Below are 9,668 nucleotides of genomic sequence, written 5' to 3'. Positions count from 1 at the left end.
GTGGCCCCCGCCCCGCCGGCCGCCGCCGCCGCCATGTTCCGGAGCCTGCTGGTGGCGGCGGCGCAGCGGCCGCAGGGCCCGGCCGGGCCCCCCCGCGCCGCCCCCGGGCCCGGCGCCGCGGCCGAGGCGCTGGAGGCGCAGTTCAGCTGCCCCATCTGCCTCGAGGTTTTCCACCGCGCCGTCGGCATCGCGGGCTGCGGGCACACGTGAGGCGGGGCCCGGGCGGGGGCGGCGGGGAGCCCCGGGGAGCCCCGGGCTGAGGCGGGCCCGGGGACGGGCGCGGCGCGGGGCTGGGCGCTGTGCTGGCCGTGGGCGCCTTGCGGGATCTCTGCCCGGTGACCCCAGCCCACACCGGGGAGGGTGCAGTACCGGGACCCCCCTCTCACCCTCAGTCAAATACAGGGACCCTCATCCCGTCCCACACCGGGATCCTCATCCCTTCCGCCCCCTCCGCTCCCAGACCTGGCTCCTGTCCCCAAGACCCCCCCCCAAACCCTTGTTCACGTGTCCCCGCAGCATTTCGGGGACACCTCGATCCCTTTTCCCGTCTGATTTTGGGGGCATTCCGCAGGGGCTGTGGCGTTGTTCGGAGCTCCAGCACCGCCTCGCTCCGGCTTGTTTGGGGCTGGGGGCGATTCCTGACCCCTCCGCCATCCCCCCTCCTCCTCCCTGCTCCCCTTGCAGTGGCTTTGGGGTGTTTCATTCCCTGTTCCTGGTGGCTGGAGCTGCGGAGGAAGGGCCAGAAATGCCGGAATAATCGGGTTTTGGGGACGGGGCTCCTTGGCCTCCTCTGGGCTGCTGGGATTCCTCAGCCCTTGCATTCCTTTGCTCCTGGGGATGGGAAGACCTTGGAATGAGGTGTTCCAGGCTGGCCTGGATACTCAGCACCGGCTTTGACTCCTTTCAAACCCAGCCTCGGAGCACTGGAATTGTCCGTGCCTGCAGGGACCCGCCTGCTCCCAGTTCTCCCAGCAGGGCCGCTGATCCCTGGCTTTGGGGGAGCGGGGTGGGTGCCCTGCAGGGACCCCGCTGTCCCCGGGGTGCTCAGGGCTGCTCTGTCGCCCCCCAGGTTTTGTGGGGAATGCCTGCAGCCCTGCCTGCAGGTGCCCTCCCCGCTGTGCCCGCTCTGCCGCGTGCCCTTCGACCCCAAAAAGGTGGAGAAGGCTTCCAGCGTGGAGAAACAGCTCTCGTCCTACAAGGCTCCCTGCAGAGGCTGCAGCAAGAAGGTAAAGCTGTCCCATTGTCCCCGTTGTCCCCATCCTCCCCTGGAATGTGTCCAGCAGTGAGAGAAGGAGGCTCAGGGGAGTCCTTGTGGCTCCTGACAGGAGGGGACAGCCAGATGGAGGTCGGGCTCTGCTCCCAGGGAACAGGGACAGAACTTTTGGGGGTCCCTGCAACCCCAGATCTCTGTCCTGCAGGGAAGGACCGGTGGGTGCGGCATTCCCACTGCTGTGGGTCGCTCCAGAGGTCACTCCCACCTCGGCTGAGCAAAGCCAGCTCCTGTCCTGGCTCCTGGCAGGTGTTCCTGCACCACACAAGGGATGTTTCTTGTCCTCCTTTTCCAGGTGACCCTGGCCAAAATGCGCTCCCACGTCTCGTCCTGCGCCAAGGTGCAGGAGCAGATGGCCAACTGCCCCAAGTTTGTTCCAGTTGTGCCCACGTCCCAGCCTATTCCCAGGTATTCCTGTGCCTCGGGTGGGGGAACGTGCCCCTTCTTGCATGCCCTAAAATCCAGGTGTGTGCTGTGCCTTTCCCTGGGAGGGAGAGCAGCACCTTTTCCCTCCTGGCACTGCTGCTCCGGGGTGGGATGGAGGATCCAGGAGAGGAGGGAGGTGGGCTGGGAAGGGGCTGGGCTGGCTCCTGCTGTCACAGACCTCTGCTGTGTGAGTTTGGAAAGAGTCAGTGCAGCTTTCCCTCAGATCTGAGCCGATCCTTGCTCTCTGCAGCAACATTCCCAACCGCTCCACATTCGTGTGTCCGTACTGCGGGGCAAGGAACCTGGACCAGCAGGAGCTGCTGAAGCACTGCATGGAAAACCACAGGAACGACCCCAACAAAGTGGTGAGTGGTGCTGGACAGCTCTGGAAATCCAGCAGGGATGTTTGTGGTTTAAATCCCTCTGGGAGGTGGGGTTCTGTCTGTGCTTTGTTAGAGGCTCCCTGGAATGAGCTACCTCCATCCCCCTGTTCCTGCAAACCAGTTGGTGCTGGATTTGCTCTCCCTGTTCCCTCTGGGTTGATCAAGGTGGGGAACTCGGGATCTTCAGCACAGGAGGGACCTGGAACTGTTGGAGCAACTCCAGAGGAGATCACCAGGTTGATCAGAGGGATGGAGCAGCTCTGCCATGAGGAAAGGCTGAGAAAATGGGGGTTGTTCAGCCTGGAAAGGAGAAGCTTCAGGGAGACCTAATTGTGGCCTTCCAGGACCTTCAGGAAAGGTGGAGAGAGGCTGTTGACAAGGGCCTGGTGTGGCAGGACAAGGGGGAGCTGCCAGAGAGTTGGTTTGGGTTGGATATTAGGGAGAAATCTTTCCCTGTGAGGGTGGGGAGGCCCTGGATCCCTGGCAGTGTCCAAGGCCAGGTTGGACAGGGCTTGGGGCATGTGAGGAGAGGGGCAGCACTCGCCTCCCTGGGGGGGTCCCTGTGCAGGTGCCACCGTTCCGTGTCCCCACAGGTGTGCCCCGTGTGCTCGGCCATGCCCTGGGGGGACCCCAGCTACAAGAGTGCCAACTTCCTGCAGCACCTGCTCCACAGGCACAAGTTCTCCTACGACACCTTCGTGGTGAGTGTCACCCTCAGCCACAAAAGGGGGCCCCTGCCCGTGGTCTGTGCCAGGAGGTGAGACCAGCCCTTCCCATCCCATTAGGATGGGGACATGGGACACCCATGAGACCCTCACACCCACCAGGTTGTCCTCACACACCAGGAGGAGAGAGAGTTATTTCTGTGCTCCATGCAACGGGTTTTTCCTTAAAACCCTTCCCCTGAGGAATTCTTAACACAAAACCCCTTTTCTTGGAGGTTTTGGGAGCAGGGGCTGGGACCAGCCCAGCCCCAGGGTTTGGGGGGGGTCTGGTTATTGCATGTGGGGGGTCCTTGACCCCTCCTGTGTGGGGGGCAATTGTGATGGCTCAGCTTTGGCCTCAGGGGAGGCTGTGTTTCCCATCCTGCTTTCTTTGGATAGATGTCAGGGAAAAGAACCTCCAGGCATTTACAGGGGAATATCCTGCCTTCAGGAGCAGGGTGGTGGATAAACCTGACCTGGAGCTCTGCAAAAACCCCTGGCCTTGCTAGAAAGCTTCACCCCTTTGGCCTCAGCTTGTGTGGACACCCCAATGAGCACGGGTGGCATTCCTGGGATGTGTGTGCCAGAGGAAAGGAGGGTCCATGGCATGCCCTGGCTGTGCCAGCTCTCCTGAGCTCCCGTTTGGTTTTCAGGATTACAACATCGACGAGGAGGCAGCGTTGCAGGCGGCCCTGGCTCTGTCCCTCTCCGAGAACTGAGGCTGATCCCTCTCCCTGCCCCAGCTCCTTCGGCACACTCTGGAGCCTTCCAGACCCCCGCTGCTGCCTCTGTTCCCACTGCAAATCCCACCTTGTTCAAGAAGGTGGGGCCTCTTCAGTCACAGTGAGTGAGCAGAGACCTCTGGAGAGAGGAGCCTCAGGGCTGGGATCAGTCCTTGGAGAGGCGTTGAATATCCGTGTTGGGAGCATTTCCCTTTGTCCACATCTATTTATTATTAGATGCTTTTTGGCACACTCGTCCCTGCTCTCTGACAATGGGTACCTGAAACTGATGGACTGGATGCCAAACACCCTAATTCGGGACTGGAACCAGCCACATCCTTTTAAAAAGGAGGAAGGCAGCACGGAGCATCTTTTTTTAAACTCCCCAAGGATTTTTCTAGAGATGTCAGGCTGTCCTGACCCCCGTGCTGGAGGCTGGAGCTGCCTCCTTCACCTGAATCCCGGAATGAGACTGAAGAGTGGTTCAGAGGAGCCCTGGAGGATGGCATCCAGCATCCAGGGAAACCCTCCCCTTCCTCGTTTTCTACCGGCTCTTGGGATACCAAATCCTGTGTTTTTCTACACAAAGTGGCACAAAGCCTTTTCCACGTTTTCTAGAGCGGAGTCAGAAGCTGTTCCCCTCCTCACTGCAATACCTGCCACCCAGGACAAGAGTATTTTTATGGAACATTACTCAGAAAGTTTATTTTTTACACAAAGAACTCAAGCAAATGAACACGTGGATTGGGAATGGGGCAGGAGGAGGCAGGAGCTGGATCCCGGAGCGGCGGGTCGGACTCTGAGGTGTGGGGGGAAGTGCAGGGATCTTTGTGGGACATCCCTGGATACTTCTGAGCCTTTCCTGGATATTTCTGGGCCTTTCCCTTCCTTCACCTGCCTGTGAGGGAGCAGGCAGGATCGTTGTGCCAGGCTGGCGCTCGGCAGGAGCAGCTGGATTGGATCCAGGTGCTGGTTGCCCACGGAATGTCTGTCCATGCAGGATCCCGAGCTCCTTACCCCCCCCAGAAATAAGGGATTGCATCCCCCTGCTGTAATCCCTCCCTGGGAATGGGGCACTGTTGATCCAAGGTGCTCCACAGCATCCTGGTGTGACCCCTGTTCCCGCTGCCCCTGCCCCTCAGCCCTGCCTGCTGCAGGTGGGCTTGGCTCTGGAGGGCTGGGAGAGGCTGGCAGGGAGATGGCACCCGCCATGGGATGAGCCGCAGGCTCCCCGTAGTGGAGCTGAGGGAGGGGGGGTTGCCCTGATGCTGCCTTCCTGCAGGATTTGCAGGGAACAGGGGTGGGAGAGGCCCCCTCTGCGTCTCCCTGCTCGGAGAATTCCCGAGCTTTATCCAAAACCTGGCTCCAGCTCTGCTCTAGCAATACTGGCTTCGGTTTTATTTTGATTTTCATAGTGCTGGAGGGTTTTGGGATCTGCAGCCCTGTGAGGGGCGTGCAGGGAGCCCTCAGCTTCCTGGCAGGGCAGGGAAAGGGCTGGAGCTGCCCTGCTCCCCTTCCTGGAGCCAGGCCAGCAAGGAGGGACGGCGTCTTCTCTTACCTGCCCAGCACTGCTGGCACCTGGAGGATGTTCCTGGTGGGATGGAGAGCACTGGCATCTTCCAGGGGGGACGCAGGAGCATTTCCCTGCCCTGTGCTCAGCTGCAGCAGCAGCCTCCATGAGAGCTCCGTGCTGTTGGGCCAGCACTGTTAACCTCGGGCTCCTTCCTTCTCTCCTCCTTTTTTCCTCCTTTTTGCCCCACAGAGACAGAGCAGGGGCAGCAAGAGCTGCTTTTGTAAAGCACTTTAAGGCCCTGGGTGTGAGGGGCCATGCCAGGGATCCTCTGTGCCAGGGATCCTCTGTGCCAGGGATCCCTCTGTGCCAGGGATCCTCTGTGCCAGGGATCCCTCTGTGCCAGGGATCCCCCTGTGCCCGGGATCCTCTGTGCCAGGGATCCCCCTGTGCCAGGGATCCCTCTGTGCCAGGGATCCCTCTGTGCCAGGGATCCCCCTGGGCCAGGGATCCTCTGTGCCAGGGATCCCCCTGTGCCAGGGATCCGTGGATCCCGCCGGCCGTGCCCGCCGAGTGCATCACCCACCACTTTTTTGCATAATTAGAACTTTTAACGAGCCGTCCCGTTTTTTGAAGAAGAATTAACTCGATGACGTTATTTGTAGCAAAACCATTTTTCTCAATAAAGGCAATTTCATCCACGGCTGGCCTCTGCCCGGGGGCGGGATGCTGGGAGCACTGGGATCCTGGGGCTCTGGGACGCGGGTGACCCTGAAGGTTTTGGGAGCACTCAGAGAGTCCTGGGCGTGTTTGGAGCACTGGGGTGTGAGGGCTACGGGGAATTCGGGAGCACGGGAGCTGTACTGGGAACACCGGGAGCGGTACCGGGAGCACCGGTAGCATCTGCGCATGCGCAGGTGTTGCCCAATTCAAAAATGGCGCCCCAGGCCCCGCCCTGATCGCTCAGGGGGCGGGGGCTCCCGTGGTCCGATCGCTGCCATTGGCTGTTGGGAACCGGGCGCTGCGCCCTCGACCAATGGCGAGGCGGGACGCGCCGCAGCCCACGGTGACGTGCATGGCGCGGGAGCGGGGCCTGAGGGCGGCCGGCGGTGGCGGCGGCGATGGCGGCGGAGCGCGGAGTGGCCATGGCCACCTGCACGGCCCCCGTGAACATCGCCGTCATCAAGTACTGTGAGTACTGCCGGGGACACGGGCCGGGGGCGAGCCGGGCACCTGCGCGGGGGGCACGGGGGCACAGATTCGGGGCACAGGTGACACTGCCGGGCCGTGCCGTGTCATTCCAAGCTGCTCCATGCCGTGCCAAGAGCTGGAGTGTCATAATCAGTGTCATCCCAGACTGTTCCATGCCAGTCCTAGCCATGCCATGCCATTCCTGGCTGTGCCATGCCATGCCAGGCGCTGTCATGCCATGCTTTGCTGTATCCATCAGTGCCATCAAACTGTTTCGTGCCATTCCAAGCCGTGCCATGCCGTGCTCTCTTGCAGGGGGCAAGCGTGACACCGACCTCATCCTGCCCATCAACTCCTCCCTGAGCGTGACGCTGCACCAGGACCAGGTGGGTCAGCATCGGGACCAGGATCAGGTTTAGGATCATGTTTAGGATCAGGATCAGCCCCTCGGCCGTCCAGGGCTGCTGAGCCCCTTCCCTCTCCCCCCACAGCTCAAGACCACCACCACAGCGGCCGCCAGCCGGGATTTCACGGAGGACCGGCTGTGGCTCAACGGGAAGGAGGCGGACGTGGGGCACCCGCGGGTGCAGGCCTGTCTGCGGGAGGGTGAGCGTCCCCTGCCCGGGGCTGTCCCCGCTGTCCCCGCTGTCCCCTGACCCCGCTGTCCCCGCAGTGAGGCGCCTGGCCCGGAAGCGCCGCGGGGGCGCTGAGGACGCGGCCGCACTCAGCCTCTCCTACAAAATCCACATCGCCTCCGAGAACAACTTCCCCACGGCCGCCGGGCTCGCCTCGTCCGCCGCCGGCTACGCCTGCCTGGGTGCGTGTGGGGCCGGGCCCTGGGCTGGGCCTGGCCCCTCCTTGCTTGGGAGGGGTGACAGGGGTGTCCCCTTACTGTGACCTGTGTGGCATGGAGGGTGCTGGCAGGGGGTGACGGGTGGCAGGAGTGTCCCCTCTGCCTGTCCCCACAATGTCAGTGCTGGCCTGGCTCTGTTTTAGCACCGGGAGGGGTGACAGGGGTGTTCCCTCTGCCTGTCCCCACCATGTCAGTGCTGGCCTGGCTCTGTGTTGGCACCGGGAGGGGTGACAGGGGTGTCCCCTCTGCCTGTCCCCGCAGTGTCGGCGCTGGCCCGGCTCTATGGCCTGGAGGAGGAGCTGTCCGAGGTGGCCCGGCGGGGCTCGGGCAGTGCCTGTCGCAGCATGTTCGGCGGTTTTGTGCAGTGGCAGCGCGGGGAACGCCCCGATGGCACCGACAGCCTGGCCCTCCAGGTGGCCCCCGAGACGCACTGGCCGGAGCTCCGCGTCCTCGTCCTGGTGGTGAGGGGCTGGCAAGGGGTTTGGGTGGGATTTGGGACTCGGGGGTGCTCAGGAGGGGCCGTGTCCCACTGTCTGTGTCCCCCCAGGTCAGCGGGGAGAAGAAGCCTGTGGGCAGCACGGCGGGGATGCAGACCAGTGTGGAGACCAGTCCCCTGCTGAAGGTAGGGGGACACAGGACTTGTCCTGCCCAGGAATTTCCCTTGGAATGGGGCTGGAGGGTGTGCGGTGACACCCAAAGCATCATGGTGCTGTGGCTGTGACCAAATTGGGGTGACAGTGACCTTCCTGCTGTGGGTATCACCAAATTCAGGGTGACCACAACCCACCTGCTGTGGGTGTCACTGAACTGTGGTAACTGTGGCCCTCCTGCTGTGGATGTCACCAAACTGGGGTGGCCACAACCTACCTGCTGTGGCTGTCATTGCTTTGGGGTGACCACGACCCACCTGGGTGTCCCTGAGGTGGTCTGATGGTGACCCCTGTGCTGTGGCAGCACCGGGCAGAGGTGGTGGTCCCCGAGCGCCTGGCCCAGATGATGCGGCACATCCGTGACCGGGACTTCGAGGGCTTTGGCCAGCTGGCCATGAGGGACAGCAACCAGTTCCACGCCACCTGCCTCGACACCTTCCCGCCCATCTTCTACCTCACGGATGTGTCGCGCCACATCATCGCGCTGGCACATCGCTACAACGCCCACCACGGCCACACCAAGGTACCCCCAGGGCTGTCACGGGGCTGTCACAGCGTCCTGGCCCTTCCCCAGGTCCCCACATCCCCACAATGCCACTGCAGGTCGCCTACACCTTCGACGCCGGCCCCAATGCCGTCATCTTCGCGCTGGCCAACACCGTGGCCGAGTTTGTGGAGGTGGTGAGGCGCAGCTTTCCCCCCGCCACCAACGGGGACCAGTAAGGGAACCCCGCTTCTTACTGGGGGAGGACGGGGAGGTGCTGGGGACATGGGGACTGAGCGCTGGCCGTGTCACAGGTTTGTCCAGGGGCTGCCCGTGGGCTCGGCCGTGCTGTCACAGGAGCTGGTGGCCGCCGTGGTCACCGAGCCCGTGCCGGGGGCTGTCCAGTACATCCTGCACACCAAGGTGAGGGGCAGGGGGGCTGGGGGAGGGTGACTGAGGGGACACGGCCTCTATGAGGGGTTCTGACCTGGTTCCTGGCCCCACAGGGGTGGTGGGACCCCAGGGGTGTCCAGGACCCCATCCCCGTCCCAATTCCTAGGGCAGCCTGTCCCCAAGGGTGTGTGTGGGACCCCATCCTCGTCCCCATCCCCAGGGGGTTGTGAAGGGCCCTGTCCCCATCCCCAGGGCTGTATGTGGGACCCCGTCCCTGTCCCCATCCTCAGGTGGGTGTGCAGGACCCCATTTCTGGACATATTCTCACTGGCACGACCCATGGGGTGACGTGTGGGGGTCTGTGGGGCCCAGAGCTGCCCGCCACCCAAACCAGGGGGCCCTGAAGGCAGTGGGGTTCCCCGGTGTCCCTGACCCATGTCCTGCCCCACAGCCTGGCCCTGGTCCCCAGCTCGTGGATGACCCCAGCCAGCACCTCCTGGGAGCGGATGGCCTGCCCCGGAGCCGTGCCTGACCCCGGTGACACCCTGGGACAGCCGGGACACACCAGGGCACTCTGCCGGTGCCACCAGTGGGGCTCAGGAGCCTGAGCCAGACCTGCTGCAAAGCTGTCCGCAGCCCTGGGGCAGGATGTGGCCCCGGGGCTGGTTTTTAATCTTTTGTAAGGAAATAGAGAGTTCCTGTTTCCAGTGCTGTTTTGGGGTGTCGGGTTCTGTGTGTGGTGCTGGGGGGGGGCACCGCCGGCCAAAAGGGGAGGCAGGAGATGGGGACAGTCTCTGGGACTGATCCCGTTCCTCTGCACAGCCCTGTCACCCCACATGACCCCTGTCCCCCTGTGTCCCTTGAGGGGCATCTCCTGTCCCATGTGCCCTCACGTTGTCACTGATCCTGTCCTCGCACATGGCCCCTGTCCCTTGCACATCCCACATCCCCTGTCCTTGCAGGACTGATCCTGTCCCGTGTCCCTCACATGTCCCTGCTGCTGGGACGGATCCCGTCCCCCTAGACCGGACTGTCCCTGTCCCTCCGCGCCGTCCTTGTCACCCGCCGTGTCCCGGTGCGGC

General features: G+C 63.0%; 2 protein-coding genes across 4 annotated transcripts; both read left to right on the top strand.

Annotated features, from left to right (window-relative positions):
* Nucleotides 1-32: 32 nt before the first annotated feature.
* RNF166 (ring finger protein 166) lies at nt 33-5,735 on the top strand. Of its 3 annotated transcripts, XR_010722853.1 has the most exons (7): nt 33-206; nt 1,070-1,226; nt 1,566-1,735; nt 1,947-2,061; nt 2,673-2,780; nt 3,437-3,626; nt 3,743-5,735. XR_010722853.1 is itself a non-coding variant. In XM_066194754.1 (6 exons), exons 1-6 carry the CDS (start codon nt 34-36, stop codon nt 3,500-3,502), a joined length of 732 nt encoding a protein of 243 aa, XP_066050851.1. In that variant the 5' UTR covers nt 33; the 3' UTR covers nt 3,503-5,735. The 3 variants fall into 3 exon arrangements, 2 of the variants coding, with proteins under 2 accessions (XP_066050851.1, XP_066050850.1); XM_066194754.1 differs by having other exon boundaries at nt 1,566-1,678; nt 3,437-5,735; XM_066194753.1 differs by having other exon boundaries at nt 3,437-5,735.
* Nucleotides 5,736-6,083: 348 nt separating this feature from the next.
* Nucleotides 6,084-9,297, top strand: MVD (mevalonate diphosphate decarboxylase). Its single transcript, XM_066194322.1, has 10 exons — nt 6,084-6,206; nt 6,522-6,592; nt 6,698-6,812; nt 6,880-7,023; nt 7,321-7,520; nt 7,607-7,681; nt 8,014-8,232; nt 8,313-8,428; nt 8,508-8,616; nt 9,038-9,297. The coding sequence occupies exons 1-10, from the start codon at nt 6,137-6,139 to the stop codon at nt 9,116-9,118; spliced, it is 1,200 nt and encodes a 399-aa protein (XP_066050419.1). The 5' UTR covers nt 6,084-6,136; the 3' UTR covers nt 9,119-9,297.
* The last annotated feature ends 371 nt before the right edge of the window (nt 9,298-9,668 follow it).

The sequence above is a fragment of the Chamaea fasciata genome, unplaced genomic scaffold (assembly GCF_029207755.1).
Source record: "Chamaea fasciata isolate MVZ Bird 193981 ecotype frontalis unplaced genomic scaffold, bChaFas1.0.hap1 SCAF_12, whole genome shotgun sequence".
Taxonomy (NCBI): Eukaryota; Metazoa; Chordata; class Aves; order Passeriformes; family Sylviidae; genus Chamaea; species Chamaea fasciata.
This window is presented reverse-complemented; position numbering and strand designations above follow the sequence as displayed.

Coding starts and splice junctions, on each gene's coding strand:
- MVD (XM_066194322.1), top strand. CDS start 6,137: ATGGCGGCGGAGCGCGGAGTGGCCATGGCCACCTGCACGGCCCCCGTG. Junction 8,233..8,312: donor CCCACCACGGCCACACCAAG/GTACCCCCAGGG, acceptor ATGCCACTGCAG/GTCGCCTACACCTTCGACGC. Junction 8,429..8,507: donor CCCGCCACCAACGGGGACCA/GTAAGGGAACCC, acceptor GCCGTGTCACAG/GTTTGTCCAGGGGCTGCCCG.
- RNF166 (XM_066194753.1), top strand. CDS start 34: ATGTTCCGGAGCCTGCTGGTGGCGGCGGCGCAGCGGCCGCAGGGCCCG. Junction 1,736..1,946: donor TTGCATGCCCTAAAATCCAG/GTGTGTGCTGTG, acceptor TGCTCTCTGCAG/CAACATTCCCAACCGCTCCA. Junction 2,062..2,672: donor GGAACGACCCCAACAAAGTG/GTGAGTGGTGCT, acceptor GTGTCCCCACAG/GTGTGCCCCGTGTGCTCGGC.